Source organism: Curcuma longa, chromosome 21 (genome assembly GCF_044706935.1).
Source record: "Curcuma longa cultivar G26 ecotype Majalengka, Jawa Barat chromosome 21, ITB_CL_G26_1.1, whole genome shotgun sequence".
Classification (NCBI taxonomy): domain Eukaryota; kingdom Viridiplantae; phylum Streptophyta; class Magnoliopsida; order Zingiberales; family Zingiberaceae; genus Curcuma; species Curcuma longa.
Window position 1 is genome coordinate 1,392,006 of NC_133881.1, and position 18,350 is coordinate 1,410,355.

Here is an 18,350-nt window from a genome sequence, read left to right on the forward strand (position 1 = left end):
TGATACCATTTGCAGGAGGAAGAGTGTCCTAAATTTCCATATCAAGTTGTCCAAGATGTACTAGATATGCTTAAACATGCTTAAGATTGGAGGATGAACTCAATATGACACCCCAAGATGAAAGCAATCGTCCGTCCTTCATGTGAATAACCTCATTCGGTGCAATTGAGATCAAGCTCAATGAAAGGAAGGTAAACAAAGCTATAATTTAAGATGATTGTTGTAGAAAACAAAGTAAATAGAGAAATAACATATTATTATCAAATGAGTTTTCATAAGTCAGTATTGATGTTATCAATCAATTGATGTTTCACATGTCTCAGCTGATATTTTTGCACATCTGAATACTAATTTTTGAAAGATTTGCCAATTGTACAAGGAAAGCCATCATTGAGTCTCTTCATATTGTTCTTTTGACATTTATCCTTGCGTTCAGAAATGATTGATCTTCCTATAAGCAATCACTATGAAAGGAATATAAGTGGTTTAATCGACTGGCTTAAATAGCAATAACAAAATATTTGAATGACCAAAGTTTGATATTTAGAACAATGTTGCACATAATGACTCTTTGCCTGATGAAAGTCACTTGTGTAGTTAGTTTTTCAGTTTGCTGCCAAATTGATAAACTATTACTCCATTTGTTGCTTGAGTCAGACACAGAGTTACCTTGTGCAACACTGTTTTGATGTCAACCTTTTTTTTTATTCAATCACTTATTTATCGTTATTTAAACTAAGTCGATTAAGCCACATAAATCTTTTTCATAATCATTGATTAGGTAGATCATCTATTTCTGATGCACTAGGTTTGATGATAAAAGAACAATGTGAAGAACCTCAATGATGACTTGCCTTTTTATAGTTGGTGAAACTTTTAAAGATTACTACTCAGATGTGAAGAAATATCAACCGAGATATGTGAAGATATCAATTATTTGATAACACATTGATTTAGGAAAATTCTTTGATAATAATACTGCTATTTCCTTGGATTTCTACAACTGCCATCTCAAGTATTAGCTCTGTTTACTTTCCATTATTCCAATTGGCATCATAAAGAATGATGCATTGGATTTTTTTCAGCAAGCATAGTGAATTATTTGACAAGGGCTAGATCTTATCCTTTTGTTGAAGTTGCTCGATGAAGATTCACTTCAGCCGGTCTCGAAAGGGATTAATCATAGCAACAAGAATGCAAACTATAGCTAATGGTGGAGATGATAAAGTTTTTCTACATCTTTTAAATTTATTTTAACTCTTGTAATCAGTATTTTGCCTGTTTCAAGAAAAAGACAATCCCAATTATCATGCATACAGTTCAGACAATGGATATCAGATAATAGCCAAAAAGATTCATACACGTAAAAAAAAAAAAAAACACTGAGCAAGATTAAACACACATCAGTTATCCAGCATTTGATCATCTATACAATGACCAATCTACAAGGTTCGGTTCCAAATTATGTAATATTGTTCTAATCACTTACAATATTTATTTAAAGCTGCTGCAAGATTCTGTTTTAAGCATAAACACGCATCCCCTAGTTCAACGATGTTGGTTGCAAGATCGAAATCGCCATTGCCTGAACCTGTAATAAAATTTGTCAATTGTTTCAAAGTAGTAATACCTCCAACTTTTCCTGCATAGAAGGATAACAAAGACACCAGAAAGTCCCACAAGAAATCCTACTAGAGAGCCAACATACAAGCTAGCCAATTCAGACCCATGATCCATGGCTTCTCCGTCCTCAACAGCGGTAGCCGAGCAATTGTTCGAAACCGGAGGTCCACAGAGATAGGCATTGCCAGCATAAATATAGGGGTCATCAAGCGTTTGAAGCTGATTGCTTGATGGTATCCTTCCTGATAAGTTGTTGTAAGACAGATTCAAGTGGCTCAGCATACTCAATCTTGACAAGCTTTGAGGGATGGCACCTGACAAATTGTTGAATGATAGATCAAGTGTCTCCAAGTACCGTATCCCAGCAAACACATCTGGAATTCTGTCTTGCAGTTTATTTCTTGACAGATTCAACGTTTGAAGTGCCACGAGTGCTCCGAGTTCTTTGGGGATTTTGCCAGTTAGATCATTACTGGAAAGATCTATACTCTTTACAAGATCTAGGGTGCTCGTCGAATATCCGAGTTCCTGTCCCTTTGCAGAAAGTGCAATGCTTACAGTTGGCCGAAAAATGAACTTTGGGAAGCTTTGTAAACCATACAAGTCTGGGACAGTAATATATTTCGAAGTGGAAATCATCGCGCTAAAATTTCCAAACGAGCTCGGTATCAACCCTGATAGTTGGTTATTGGAGAGATCAACGATGTGCAGGTTACTCAATTGTGCAAGCTGTGGAGGAATGCTACCGGAGAGAGTATTCGAGCGGAGCCTGAGGATCGATAGAACTTGCAAACTAACTCCGATCCATATCGGTATGTTTCCAGATAACTTGTTCTCACCAAGATCCAGAACAGTCAGCGAACTGCAATTCTGCAATGACGGAGGCAATTCTCCAGAAAGGTTGTTATTGTTCAAGTTCAAATATCTCAAGTCTTGGCACACAGAAAAGCTAGGAATCGATCCTGAGAGATTATTATTGGACAACCTCATGAAAAAGAGCACTGATGAATTCCAACATGAAGGGATTTCCCCTTCTATTTGGTTGTTTGAAAGATCAAGGTAATACAAATATGTCATATTGCAGAAGTAGGATGGCATGCTTCCATTGATTTGATTATTTGCTAGTAACAAAAATGAAAAATGTTCTGCTGCTGATGTTGTTGGTAGTGACCCTGACAATGAATTCCTAGAAAGATCCAGTATTCGCATCGAACTCGGCAAAGTTGGAACACCACCTTGAAGCATGTTAGAACTTGCCAAGATGATTTGCAGCTCCTCCATGCCTTCCAAGGATTCTGGCAAACTCCCACTTATCTTATTATGTGAGATATCTAATGCACCAAGGGCTGGCCAAGAGCTCCACAACCAATCTGGCAAAGCTTCTTCAATGCTCGCATTCGACAAATCCAGTGACACAATGGATCTCTGCCGCTGAAGCCATCGAGGAAAATGAGGTCCCAGGTTACAAGAACTGAGTCCGATGTGTTTGAGTTGCAGAGTAGTATTCCACTCCTCATTGATCAAAATCGACAAGGAGTTGTTGGACAAATACAATGTTTCCAGTGCTGTTAAATTGGCAAAATGGAGTTCGGAGACAGTACCTTGTAATGAATTAGAAGAGAGATCAAGATAGACCAAATTGGAAAGACTTCCAATCTCAACAGGAAACGGACCCTTCATGGAGCAAAAACCGAGGTCCAGGTGAGTGAGATTTGTCATGTGCATTAGCCAATCAGGAACACCACCACTCATGTTGTTATAGCTGAAATCAAATGTGTTTAGATGGATGAGGTTTGTTATTGATGCTAAAATAGTCCCTCCATCTAAATTATTGTCTCCAAGAATCAAAGTATCAAGGGACGTCAAGTTCCCAATTGCAGCAGGTATCCGACCATAGAATTCATTGCTTTCTAGGTCTAAATACGAGAGGCTGCTGAATTCCCACAGCCAAGTTGGTAAGGTGGACTCGAAGGAATTGGACGAGAGTTCAAAAATCTCAAGAGCCGTGAGGTTGACAAAGGAAAGAGAAGAAGGGACCGCGGTAAGACCACAGTTTGGTAAATGTAACTCCTCCAGTGAGTGCAACATGTTCACTGCTTGTAGCCATTCATGGGAGGCTGCACTCAGATTCACAGAGTCTCATGTTGAGATACCTCAGAGAAGTGAGTTGTTTGAGCCACTCCATGCTATCAACTCTGGTAATACAACACAATCAGTTGCAGAGTAGGACCAGTATGAGCTCAGATCAAGATACAGGAGGGTCGACAAGTTTCCAAGCTGTGCAGGAATTGTCCCGCCAAAATTTGTCCAAGAAAGATCAAGATACCTCAAGCTTCTGAAGGAGCCAACAAACTGTGGGATTTGGGTCTCTCCGAAGTCATTGCGACTGAGGTTGAGTCGACTCAAATATGTCAAGGAGAGCAAGGATGGATTAAGGAGCTGACCCGATAAAGCCGTTTGGTTGTTGAAGTAGTCATCGTCTTCGAGGTTGAGCTCCACAACATGCACATGACTTGATATGTTTTGGCACACCACGCCGCTCCATCTGCAACAGTCTACTTGGCCTTGCCATGAAGACAAGCGGTTGGCGGGATCGGTGACACCGTCTTTGAAGGTGAGAAGGGCGTCGCTCTCCGCCTTCGAACACCCTCCGATTGTCGTGGCCTTCGCGATTGGGAAGAAGGAGATGCTGGTTCCTAGAACCACAAGGAGGCAGAGAAAGGGGTGGTAGAGCCGCGCCATTGTTGCCTGCTTCATGTACTCAAGCTTGTTAACATTTGTTATTAGGACCAACATATAAAGAGAGATGAGATGTGGACATAAACTAACAACTTGTTAAATTTCGCTATCGCAGTGCTACAGAGTGGGATTTTTTTTTTATTTTGAATGGAGATGATGAACTTCTTCTACTATATTTTTTTTAATTTTAAAAAGAAAAAAAATCATAACCACATTTTATTAGAAAAAATTACAATCAAGTATTTATCAGGATAGACTTTTATTACGCATCTAATCAATTAGCGCATCTAAATATGCATGAATTGACTTTTACTTAGTCAAAGTTTTGTGCTGTCATTGTCGAAATTCTAAGAGTTGGAATACAATAACAATTGACACTATATTGGCATTATATGTATTGGAAGAAAAATTAAAGTGATTTATTACGTATCTAAGCAGTTAGCACATCTAAATATGCACGAATTGATTTTTACTTAGTAAGAATTTTATACTGTCGTTATCAAAATTTTGAGAGTCGGAATACGATGACAACTAGTACTATATTGACACTATATGTATTGATAGAATTTGAGAGAAGAAATTAAAGTGATTTATTATGCATCTAAGCAACTAGTACATCTAGATATGCAAGAATTGACTTAGTCAGAGTTTTGTTGTCCTTATCGAGATTTTGGGAGTTAGAAAAGAATACGCTGACATGTGTGGATTGAATTTACTCTTATCGCTATCAAGTAGAAGTTTAGCTGAAGAGAATATACTCATATCTTAAGAGATACGAAAGATGCAAAATAAAACAGACTGTTTCTCAATAAAAATAAAAAGAATTGCAGCTCTTAGGTTAATGTTCCAGTTTTAAATTAGAAAATTTTATTTTGAGATATAAAAATAAAGTTTTAGATTTCATTTTTCTTATAAAAGGGAGCGTTTTATAATTTTGTTCCATATGAATAATTAATTATAAGCATTCTAATTTTGTTTTAATAAACCCATAATAGAAGAGCTTCAAGGCTATTTATAATTTATTAGAAGGAACAAGGAAGGTTTCTTATATTGTATTTATCAAATTAAATTATAAATACAATAAGTTTGATAAAATCCCAAATTTAATTTATTTAATAAAATAAATAAATAAATTTGCATACAATTAATAATCTTTAGTGATTACTTTTTAATAATTGATCATTGATGATGATCAAGAATTGGATCCTGACACCTTTATTCAAGAGGAAGATGCTACCCTCTGTGCCTACAAACATCACAAGGCGACTGTCGCCTTCAGAATTTCACGCTACCACAAGCCTACTTGTAGACAAAAACAATTAACATCCACCTCAAATAAAGCTCCTCATTCTGCTGCCTGTCCATTGTTAACAGTTATAGGCTCTGATAGCTTCTAGCTTCTGTCACAGAGATCAAAACTTCTGACAATGGCAGTCAAAAAGATCTCTCCAGAGATTCATCATCCTTCACTTTTAAGTAGCTGTCACACAAAAATAACTAAGCCCATAACTAATCTACCGTCCTTCTTGCTTCTTTGCAAACAAAACGAAGTTACATGCATGGTGTATAGTAATTTTAAAATTCTACAACATCATGATCAAAACAATTGCCCACCATAGTGCACTAACTGATGTAGCAGGAGTCATGATCAAGGGGGCTGTCAACCCAGAATGCTCATCTAAACTTCCATTGTCTACCCCTTGATTGGATTTGAACTCTTCTGTAGAGTGTTCTTGATCTTGCTTGCATCGTGCCACACCACGAGGTACATCCCCTGAGGTGATGGCACTGTAACACAGATTTGGATTGTTCCAGGACGCAAATCTCTTCCCCATCCTCTCGTAGAATCCTCGAGGGAACTGAAGCTTTCCACTCAGGTTGTTGTCGTTGAGGTACAACGCAGTGAGAGAAGGCAGATCTGCAAATTTAGAAGAGACGGTGCCACTGAGCTGGTTCCCATCGATCGCAACGTATCTCAATCTCTTCAGGTCTGTAATGGCCTCAGGAATCGCACCAGTCAAGCCCATGTGAGACAGATCCAATGTCGAGAGGTTTTGCAAATCTCCCCACTCTAATTCCAAAAGATTTCCTCCCCATGGATTGTAAGCCAGAAGCAAATCCCGGAGTGATCCTAATTTTGGCATTGCACCTGATAAGGAGTTGTTCCTGAGGTCTAGTAGAGTGAGCTGCGTCCATTTTCCCAGCTCTGGTGGAAGACTTCCCTGGAACTGGTTGTTGCTGAGATCGAGCTTCAAGAGTGAGCTGAGATTGCAGAGGGAGGCAGGGAGAGAACCAGTCAAGTGATTGCTGCTGAGGTCCAGGATCAAGAGTTGTGCCATGTTGGCGAACAGAGCAGAAGGAACTTGACCGGAGAACTTGTTTACAGATAGCATCAGTCTCTTTAGATGGACCAAGTTGGCAAGCTCCATTGGCAGCTCACCGGTTAACGAGTTGTCCACCAGAACTAGGGAGCTGAGGTTGCTGAGCTGACCCAAATTGGGCGGAATATTCCCGGTGAGTCCGCGATTCGACCGGAGTTCTAAGCTCTCCAAGGTCGAAGCCAGTCTCTCCCAATTGCTCGGTGGGATGGTGAGTTGCTGTTGATGAGAGGAGAAGCACTCAAAGATGGAGAGGCTCTTGAGATGCTTGAGCTGGAACAGCTGTGGATTGAACTTGGCGTCGGATGAACAGTCCAGGGAATTGCCAAGGATCGGGCCGATGTTTAAGGAAGTGACATACCACAAACCGTCAAACAAATCACAGGAAACTCCCTGCAGTCAAAAATTTCAAAATCGAGCTTTGAAATCTTTGAAAAGGCATCAAATATTTTGATGAACAATAAGAACCTGTATCTGCGTCCAGCCACAAGGATCAGGATAAAGATCCGAACCGTTCCACCACTTTCCGACCAAGTCTTGGATCACTGCGTACAAAGCTTCCTGCTCTGCTTTGTCCATTGGAGCATTGGAGCTCTCTGCTTCGGCCAGCGCATGGAAGAGAAGGAGATTTAGGAGGAGAAAGGCCCGCGAAGAAGTGATCCTCCACATCCCCCACTCCTCTCCTAAACGTTGAAGTTTTGCAGTAAGAGAAGAAGCAGAGCTTATAATTAAAGATCGTGTCGTGAAGCCAGCCAGCCAATTTCAGGTCGACGGAAACAACTCGGTCCTTCCCTGTGTTTGCGGCGAAGTGTCGACGACAAAATCCAAACGGTGAGGTAAGAAAAGAACGTAAGAAGATGGTGTGGTTGTCGAAAGTGTTTGCCGACCGGAGAAGATGAAACAGAAAAAAGCTAAGGGCTCAGAGCCTAAAAACACTGAAGAGAGGACAACGATCTCGAAGGGTGGCATTTATTGGAGCTTGTTAAAATTGAGCAATGATGAAAATGGAAGCAAAAGAGTAAAGCGAGTAAAGTAGGGGAAAGGATCGGTGCGCCATGCATGGCCGTCAAGTATAACGAAGGAAGATCCTGTGAGAATTGTACTCTTCAAAAATCTTACATTTGAGATGTCCTAATCTCAAAAATTAAATGGGGGACCATGTCAATTACGTGCATGTTCCTCAGCTGCTGGGTCTGCGTTCTTGTTATACATGCAGTTAAAAGTCTATTCATTTAATTTGGCTCTTCTTTTCTCACATCTACTGATAATGCTGGATTCCTGTGTGGCAGTTCCTATGTATTCTGCTTCTGATCTTCATGCTTCTTTCGTTTATAAAACTATCTTTTAGTTTATATTCGATCCAATTGACCTTTTGATAATGGAATGGGCTAGTCGAGTTCATTTGAGTTGAACTGAAACTGAAGTGTGAGAGATACTTTTTTGTCTTTATTCTTAAAAGCTAAACTTGATTAATTTAAGCTGAAAATGGTTGAACTGTGACTCACTCATTTACTGTTGTAGAAGCGACAAACATGCACATATTAAAGTAGCAGGCAGGAACGAAGAAGAGGAGCAGTAAGGACATGGCAGGGGAAGTGAAAAGCAGTGTGTTGACGTTTGGGTACCCTGTAACTCGAAAGGCGTTTTTGTTGCTACTAGGGAAGGGAGAAAGGGTGGCTGCCCTTGTGCTCCATTAGGTGTAATGACGAAGGTACAGAAAGCGATGTTTCCATGCGTAGGACGGCCAGCAAGCAGCTCGATCTCGATCTCGATCTCGATCTCATGAATGCCCGTTGACTTGATCAGAGATTGCATGTACCGTCAACTGTCGCCTGATCCTACCCTATCTACCCTTTTAATTTAACCAGTAGCAAGTCGCAAGAAGTGTCGCCATTCTCTTGGGATCTTCAATCTTGCTATGGTTTTTCCATAGCACTTACTGTGTACACAGGAATATTTCATTTATTTTGTTTGAGCGGTTTGATGAAAGGCAGAAGTAATAATTACTGTGTGGAGTAAAAGTTTCAAATTCAAAGAAAACTGAACATGATTGGTGACAGAGTAACAGTGCATCCGATAGATGATCATGAAATCAAACCATTAAGATGGTAAATTCAACTTTTTTTACAAAAGAATTCATACATGCTTATTATTTACACTACCAAATTCCAGAGTACGGACTCCGAATTACCTTATGCAATAATGAGAGTTTGAGGGCTTTCTGCTGGGACTGATCTGCTGCTGGCATCGCAGTGAGAGCAAGAAGGCAGGGCAGCTTTATGGCCCATCTTTCTCCTACTGATCCCGGAGAGAACTCAATGTACAACTCATGCCGCGCTGTTGTAGATGGGCATCCATGAGCAAGGGCCACTTGCATCGTCATGACACAAACGCAACAGACCGCCACTCCGGAGAGAATCAGCAACGCACTGCGTTAATGTTATTGACGTGCTAGTGGCCCATGAAGACCTGATCCTGTGTTCTGGACCACCCTCGATCTCCAGTGTGCATGAAGCCAAGCCCTGCCATGCTGGTTTTAATATCTTTGGCAGCTTCTCAGATCCACGCGGTGTCTTGGAAGTGAAGCAGATCTTTGCAATAACTCAGCAATCAATGGAGGTAAAAGATAAGTCAACGAGGCTGTTTGGAGGTTGCATAACGCAGCTAGTCCCTTCTGTTGTACGACACACGAGGGACTTGAATGGAAAATGTTATGCACGATACAAAGTCAACTTGAGGAAAATTCTGATCATGTCCAAAGAAACAACAGATCCACTTATCCTTCACACCAATCTGAATTGCTATGGAGCATCAAAGATGAACCTAAGGGGTAGATACTTCTGTAGTAAAACCTTCCTAAAGTCTTGAAATGTTGGGGTTAATAGGAGAAATTATCCACTTCACGTTGCAGAACGTCCAGAGTTGTTTTTTTTTTACCAAACGAAACGAGTTGTTCAGAAACTTCTTCATTCTCGTCATGTCGCCATCTTCACTCCATTCTGATTCTTCTGCCGTCACTTCATTTGCCACTACCCTATGTCCCTATCTTCACCAGTCTGCTCACTTGGTTCAACAGAGACTTCTTAGCATCATCCTCATGGATCTCCATCTCTTTGCTGTCAGGGACTACAGTAGGTTAATTTCTAAGTGAATATCCAAGTTACACAATAAAAATTGGACTAAATCATTAATTAATGCTGGCCTATTAAGTCAACCCCTAAACGAGATGTTTTTAACTGATCCTAGCAGACTTGCAAACCGACAGCAATGCTAGTATTCAAAGCCTTCTCTTAGTAGCCTTCGGGTAACTTTCTGAAAGCAGATTTAAAAGCAGTTGATATATAGTGAACAAGTTTCTGAAAGATCTGAACCGCCATGGCATTCTGGGAGATCTGAATCTCCATAGCATTTTGTGCAGCTGTCTTCTGCTTTGCACCCTCATCAACTAAACTCGATCTAGGCTCAACATCTAAACTCGATCAGCTTTTCATTTCCTGAAACTTGTGTAGCTTCCAATTGGTCGGGCTGCTGAAGCAGCTTAGTATTTTTATGATGATGAAAAACATAGCTTGCGAATTTCACAATAAAGGGAGATTATATGTACAAAAGGGAACCATAAAATTATTAATGGGAGAAATGATGTCCAAAAGTAACCATCTAGATAGAAAAAGTCAAAAAGCCACAGCATCTCTGAGGATTGAATCCCCACAGATATGTGGCTGATGAAAGGTCGAGTGGCGATTCCTTGCGGCGGTGCAGATCCATCACTAGTTCGTTCCACCCTCCAAATTATATTAAGCTTCATTATCGATCGAGTCTTGAACAAGAGACAAAGAATCCTTTCCCTGATCTTCCACATCTTCAACTACCGCTTTTATCGTGCATAATGACCCATCCATCCTTCCAAATCTCATGGAACGGTGAAGTCACGGAAGAATTTAAGCCAACTAGGGAATTTGCTAAAGGTTTTAAAAATCCATCAAAATATGCTTGCACCTTGATATCCTGCAGATACAAGGCAACTCAATCTTCGGAAAGCACCTGGGAATCAACCTCTCTATTGGCAGAAGCATGAAGAACAACTTCACTAGCGTCGTCGTCACCTCTGGACAAGAAATTTCTTACAGGCGTCGCGATTTCTAAACAAAAAGTAGACACCATGGTCTGGTTGTGTATTAAAGCCATAATTTAAGATTATTTTTATATCCTTCGGCGATTTATTAAAGCCATAATTTAATTAATTAAAGCTGAAACCGTCCGCACGCTTCATTGTGTTCTCCCCGACGACTCTCCGCTATCGCGAAACCCTAGCCATCCCATGCGATCGCGCATGCGACACTACTTCTGATCACTATCGTCGACGTTGGACGAGGCACTCTGGACTGGAGATCGACGGTCATTCCACCATCGCCTACGTCTAGCAAATCTCACTGGCGGCCACTGTTCGTCCATCACACGGGGGCGGATCCACGTCCGCGGCATCTCAGAATCGTCTCTTCGTCGACGATTGGTCGATCGTTTCGGTTGCTGACATCTCTTCTGGCATCGCACAGGAGTGGATCCACGTCCGCGGCATATTCTCAAGATTTTATTCGACGACCAGTGACGTAGGCTGCCGGCGTTGAACGCCCCGGTCGTCGACGTTTGTTTGCTAATTTCGGTTACCGGCGTCGTTGGTTTCGTCAACCACATCGTAGAACAGGTTGATTAATTAAATTTTCTAAATATTTTTTTCCTTTGTGTTACTGTGTAAAATTTACGGTTGATTTTCGCTCGTGAACACATAAGTTTGCACAATTTTTTGATTGTGAATTGTTTGTTTTTTCCATGCATCCAAGTGATGCACAGAACTCTGATATTAAAATCAAACATAACCAAAAGAAAAAAGAAGAAGAAGAAGAAAGAAAGTCATGTCACTCCTTTATCCTTCACGTGCAAGCCATGAAGAAATAGATGCATGTGTGTTTGTGCTGTCATCAATTGCAAGCCAAAAATTTTGTATTACTGGACATGCAAGTGTGTATGCAAGCAGGAAACTTAATTATTTTGAACATTGATAGAAACAGTTAGGCTTAAAGAATAAAAACAAATCATAAGGTCTCAAATTACGGCCCAAATAACTTGTATCGTAGTTTATTTAATTAAATTAACAGGCCCCAAAAAGATTTATTCATGCGCCGGTAAAAATAGAAAAGAAATATGATATTTTTGATATTTTGTCCCTTCTATGCAGGCCCAAAAACTTCCATTGTCGTCTGTAAGGAAATTGAAAAGTGAAATGATGACTATTTGGGCTCTTTCAAGATATGAGGATATCATTCAGGCGATGGATGCTCGCTTTATCCATTAATTCATGCTATTTAATTTGATATCAAGCTCATGAGCTTCATATTTTGTAAACTTTTGCTGATGAATCTTCCTTCCTTTAATTTTTTTTTTGTTGCGTAAGCTTGTTGATTGGCCAACAACAATTCCATCAAGCTAATGTCATGTTAAAGCTGCACTTAGAAGATTTTTTTTTGATATTCAAGTATATTTTAAAATTTTTCATTCTGAGACATAGGACCAATTAAATTAAAGGATGAAGTTTGATCTTTCCTAGCACTTTTTAACAGTTGTTACATCCAAGAAGCCTTGTTACTAGTGAGATCAACAGTTAATCATGGCAACTTGCAGTGACTTAAGTTTTTCAGAAGTATTGGAGGAGATGAACAGGCTTTGTCATATCTGATGGGAAAACACAATGGAAAAAAGAAGATGTAGATTGCACATGATACAATAATTTGGATACATTGTCCAGTTGGAAGTATGAGGATCAACTTGACAACTTTACCAAAGCATGTGCAAGCGAAATAGAACAAGTCTCTCGTACTCAGATCAATGCTACCAATCACCTTCTCAAATAAAAGGAGCTCATATTGTAATTTTAGCCTCAAGATGTAAATAAATATAAATGTTCTTAACTAGATCTCTTGTCAAATTCATGAACTTTTTCGTTCTTTGCTAACTTTTCATTGCGTTTTGCATTGATCATTTTCTTGTTTGAAAGGAGCATTATGAGTTCTACGAATCATTGTTTCATGTTTGAGGTGGCCTTACGTACGTTGTAGTAGTCTCACTTAGGAAAGAAAAGATAGAACCCATGGAAGCTAAGGCAATTGCCCCTTAATTGTAGTAGTCTCACTTATAATTTACCGAATAGTGATTTGTTAAGACAGAAGCAATAAGTTTAAATCTTTTTAACAATGGATAACAGATTTTAACTTCGGTGTTTAATCGAAAAGAAAAGGTTGAATCTATCTATTAATTAGCAGTACAATTTGTTATATCTTAAAATGCAAAACTGAAGTGAAGCCAACCAGAACTAAACACATGGCGTGGAACCAAGTGTAAGTTAATCAAATTACTGTGGAAAATAAAACTATACATATAGGAACTATTCCATATACAATTACGGAACTTATAACACAATAATACACACGAACTCAGTCCCATGTTACCTATACGTGGATGTTCTCTTTATATCTAATATATTAATGTAATTGACTTGTTAATCTAATAAAAGTTTAGAAAGATTAGGATCAATTTATTCATTTCTTAATAGACTAAAAAAATATGTTACTTTAAGGCTTTTAAAAGTCAAACAAGATGATGAAGTACATGCATGGACTTGTCCTTGTGACGAGTAGAACAATAATGATCAGAGTGGGGAGGATCGAACGTGCAAAGCAAATGACATGAAGCTCTAATATAAAAGCACTAATATAAGAGGAATAAGGTTAAGGGTGTTAACTAGCTTAGTTTGTCAGGGTTTTAAAAGTTATTATCAAAATCTTGAATCAAAACTTGACTTCACCTCGAGTATGGTGGCAATCAAAGAAGCGTGATTGAGATGTAATTAAGGAGAGATAATTATAAGGCTTTGAGACATTTATTTAATTGCTTGCACTAACTTTCATGTGAGATTGAGGTAAACACGAACCCAATATCCCCATGAAGTAAATCAAGCCATTAGTAAGGCTAGCTAGTAATTCGTTAGTAGAACCTTGGCTATAAATGAGATCATAAAATTAACTTGAGGACCCTTTTAGCACAACAATGCACAGAAATCTTTCACCCTCAGTAAATAATCCAGCATTAAGGACCACTCCAGCCGGCTAGAGAAATACAAATGATAAGCCTTTCGTCTATGCAATGCATGCATACAGTGTAATAATGGATATAGATTTGCTTTGGAGATGATTGAACGACGTCCTCTGATTTTAACTTCTCATGAAGTACCAACCAAATGAGAATCTTCACTCTGGAGGTATCCCAGCTATTCTAGACCACCAGAAAACATGCTTTAAGTTGAATTCAATTTGAAGGAACCACTAGAAGACCATCTCCATTGCGTTGAGATAGCAGACATAGTGCTTTGAGAGATCGATCGAGTTGAACAAAATGTGAGGTCACTGCAAAGAACTAGACTGTTGTATGAAAGCCCAAGTGACAAGCTAGAAAGATTTAGATCTTGAATCCTACAGAGAGTATTTAATTTGAGCAAGTCTGAGATGTGATTTTTTTCATTAGGATGCCAACATTCTAGTCCCACTCGACTACTCAATCCAACAGGTTCAATAACCGACTTGCTCGGTCCTATCTTTTGTTTGTTCACAACCTCGATAGCTTTGGAATTCCAAATCTATTTCTATAATCACACATAGAGAATAGCAATTCATCAAAAAAGCCAAAATCTCTTTTTCTTTCTGTATATTAAACTAATCCATAACAAATCACGAAGTGCACTCTCTAATTAATGCAATCAATAATTGTCTAAAAAAAAGTTTGGTAAGACATGCACAATTAATGCCATTGCTAGCTTCACCACGCTCACAAAGCCCTAACCCTAGAATCCTCAATGCCTCGTGTTTTGTTTTCAATTATTTGATTAAAACAAATAATAGTTTTGCCTCTGTTAATTTTTAGGTGGAGATTGCGAATTAATGGGCACGTGCATGCTTGGTCAATGTGTTGAAGCTTCCATGCCTGCATGCGTTGCACCATATCATGTATTCTTTCCACTTCTTGCATATTTAAGTTAGCCATTATTAGTCATTTAGTGAGGATAACATTAATTAGTTCATAATTATTAGTCATTATTGAAAAGTATGGAAAATATTTAAGATACTACATCAATATAGTACTGTGTACGTACGTGTACTAATCTCAAGTTGATACAAATTACAAAGCAAAGTAGGAATCAATACTACTTGAAAATTAATTCATATATGAGTTGCACTGTATTGAAACATTATACTATACGTGTTGTTTGTTCTTACGTCTACATATAATGTACAAATTAAGATCTTTTTTTATTTAGCTTCGTGATGAATAAAAGTACTACCGGAATCATAATGTGAGTATGTAATATAGTATATATAGGAGAAGAAGAGGCCTTCACGTCAGTGTTGAAGAGAACAAAATTAGAATCATATATATATATATATATAGATATGCCAATACTACACATTTTGCAGCCTGCATATATAATGATAAGGGTCAAAGGCATGTGTCTTTCTGCAGGATGATTATTTTTCTATTAGGCATTGTGCCTTTGTCGGCCAGTATTTTATCACACCACATTCAATCCGGTCCATGCATGTTTTTATTATTTTTTTTAAAGTTATGAATAATGCATGCATAGAATCAACCTAAGTTGCAATATTACATATTAAGTTATATCATTTAAGTAGTCATAGAGGATTTTTTTGGTGAGGTTATTTGTCATATTTTATGTTATTGCTCAGTGTGAGTGGGGGTTCTCCAAATAAGAGATTATAATTCATGCACTGTTGTTGCTCATTGTAATTATTGATCTTCTTTTTCAAAAATGTTCTGAACTCAAAGCTGAAGTTTCTGGAATCAGTTTATTTAACTTATATTCGAATACATGTCAGAAACAATAGGGAAATAAAAGAGGAGAACAAAATAAAATTTCCCTGATTTTGTTTTTAACACAGTGCTTGTTATTGGGTTTTCTCCTACTTAGTTTTTAGAGCTTGGAGTTGGAGTTCCTGTCTCTCTGAGAGGATAAGATAGCATCAATGGCTTCCTTTACTTGCCCTATGTTCGGTGCTCTTCCCCCTTGCGCTGGCCAAAACTCATCAGTTGCCAACACCTGCAAACCAATCGAAACCCTAAATTAAGAACAGTACAGGGAGCAGATAATTAGAAAAGAATTCAAAATTTTCTGAGTTCATCAGCCATCACCTTCACTTGCAACTGCAGAAACTTCACATAGCTAATTGCTTTCTCAAGCATGGTCACCATATCAACCTTGCTGCCATTGGGAACAAGTTCTTGTAGAATTTTCAGTCTCTCGCTAATTCTCTCCCTCCGGTTCTGCAACAAGATCAAATCTTTTAGCATTTTCCATCTTAAAATCAACAAAATATTCTCAAAAATAGCGTAAAAGGGTCACCTTTGCTGCTACACTCTGTGAATCCTTGGACGGACTGATCGACTTCTCTTTCATCTTTCTGTTGCACTGCTTCTTCGGACTCGGCATCTCGCACGAATCCTGCAACAAGATAACCACAACGCACTCCTGTTAAAAGTGTTCAACCCAAAGCAAAAATCATGAATTCAACAATAGATTGATTACGTTGCATTGTCTCTTTTCGCGAGAAGATGGGTACGTAAACCCAAAGCTGTCCTGCTCATGAGCGATCCTAGAGTTGGTGCCAAGTTTGCAACTTTGATCGATGGCGTCCATCCAGTCCTTGTCCTCGTGCTCGAAGCTGAGCACCGAGGCGCTTGGAACGGAGACTGCCCCATACTTGACAACAGAGAGTGCTTCCCTGTTCTCACCGGCGCAGATGTGGTCGGAGAAGAAAGGAAGAAAACTGCTCGAGTAGCTCCCCAGCGAATCAGAGCTCTCTCCGTCTTCGAGCATGAGCCAAGCTTGCGAGCCAAGTTCCAAGGATGAATCTTTAGTAAGAGACATGTGATACATGAAGAGACAAGGATATTGATGAGAGTGATCGATCGATCACTTGCTAATTTCTTGAGGAGACAATGCAGAAGAAGGCTTTGTGATCATACATATATATATACATATATGTGCGTGTTGTTCGTGTGTGTGCAACTTTGAATTACGATTAAAAAGGAGGCGGCACATGGGTTGTTCATGCATTAAATGATCTGTAAGCTATCAGAATTTAATGAAGCCAAGGAGAAGTCGATATATATATAAAGTTTGTCGGGTGAGGAAATGTTAGCTAGCATTAAATTCTCTGAAAGAACTCCGGAAGTGTCGCACTGTGCCCACGTCGAAGATTCCTGCTTGCCGCATATCTCTACTTCACGTGAGGATTATATATATCGTCTTCTTATCTTCAAGATATATAAGAAGATTAATTCTGGCCGATCGAGATCCATACTTGAGAGTTAAAATCTGTAGGATATTGAGAGTTAAATCTCTAAAGGAATGATCAGAGATGAGTGTGTTTTGTCTACGCGTCCATGAGTCTGGAGATCAAGCGTAACACAGCGCTGCATGCCCGAGCATGCAACTGATGTTTACATTAACGCTAAGATTAATTAAGAACAAATGGCTGATTAATACGCAATTAAAGACATTTAATGCAGGAGTGGGGCACAGCTGTGTTAGTGATACATGTCATACGAAATCTTCTGTTCATGTAGGATTCGGTTAATTATTCTCCTTATTTGTTTAACGTGAGATTAATGTAATCACGGTAGTTTCTAATTAAAGCTGCCTCTTGAGTGGCATGAAGGTCCATCGTAACGAGTGAAATCTAGATTGTATTGGCCATCAAGTGCAGATCATGCATATTAATATTTAATTTTAGTATTCAGTTTTTCAAATTAACTATGTTATTATTAAGTAGTGACAGATCTAAATAATCTTCTTTAGTTTAATTTGTTCTCGTTGATGATAATATAGTTAATCTTAAATTGACAGCGAACTTATATGTTGAATAGTATCAAGATTGAAACTTAGACATGCAAGGACGTGAGGTGTGAAATAATTAGGATTAAGTAGAGGATGAAACAAGTCAGCATAGGGTTAGACCTCATCTTCGATTGGCTTAATTATACTGTCATCGTGGGCACTACTAAGCTTACCTAAATTAAAATATAATTGACTCTTCAAAATATCAAAAAAAAAAGAGAGAAAAAATAATTGTGAAGAATGTAGGAACCACAAGTAGAGCAAGTTTAATTAATGGAACTCATTAATGCAAGTTTAATTAATTCAAGTCACTAAATTAATGCAAGTCACTAAATTAATAAAAATTAATAGTAAATAAATGGCACGCGGTTTTAGAGGACATGAAATTATAAATTGATTGCTAGCTCGAAGTGAAATGGGCCTGATAAAAACTTGCACAATGATGGTTTCTATTGGCCCAGAAAGTCTTAACTAGCCCAATAACAGCATCAAAGAAGTTGCATCCAATTCCATATTTTTTTAAAAAACAAATATTTTTACAAAATTAATATTAATATTTGACAAGTAAAAAATCATTAGGAATGGAGAATACTTTCCTAGTCAATAAAATTATAATTATTTTAGAGGGAATGTTTTTCAAATGAAAGTAT

At 38.5% G+C, this 18,350-nt stretch overlaps 2 protein-coding genes across 2 annotated transcripts; both read right to left on the reverse strand.

Annotated features, from left to right (window-relative positions):
* Positions 1 to 1,319: 1,319 nt before the first annotated feature.
* Positions 1,320 to 7,409, reverse strand: LOC141814457 (receptor-like protein EIX2). Its single transcript, XM_074702416.1, is given in 5 exon segments — positions 1,320 to 3,762; positions 3,764 to 3,825; positions 3,828 to 4,447; positions 5,953 to 7,133; positions 7,209 to 7,409. Coding segments are annotated over 5 exon segments (4,278 nt in total). The 3' UTR covers positions 1,320 to 1,548.
* An 8,365-nt stretch (positions 7,410 to 15,774) lies between these two features.
* Positions 15,775 to 16,728, reverse strand: LOC141814458 (uncharacterized). Its single transcript, XM_074702417.1, has 4 exons — positions 16,387 to 16,728; positions 16,204 to 16,329; positions 15,993 to 16,124; positions 15,775 to 15,900 (listed from the first exon to the last, which is right to left on the reverse strand). Exons 1-4 carry the CDS (start codon positions 16,726 to 16,728, stop codon positions 15,775 to 15,777), a joined length of 726 nt encoding a protein of 241 aa, XP_074558518.1.
* Positions 16,729 to 18,350: the final 1,622 nt, after the last annotated feature.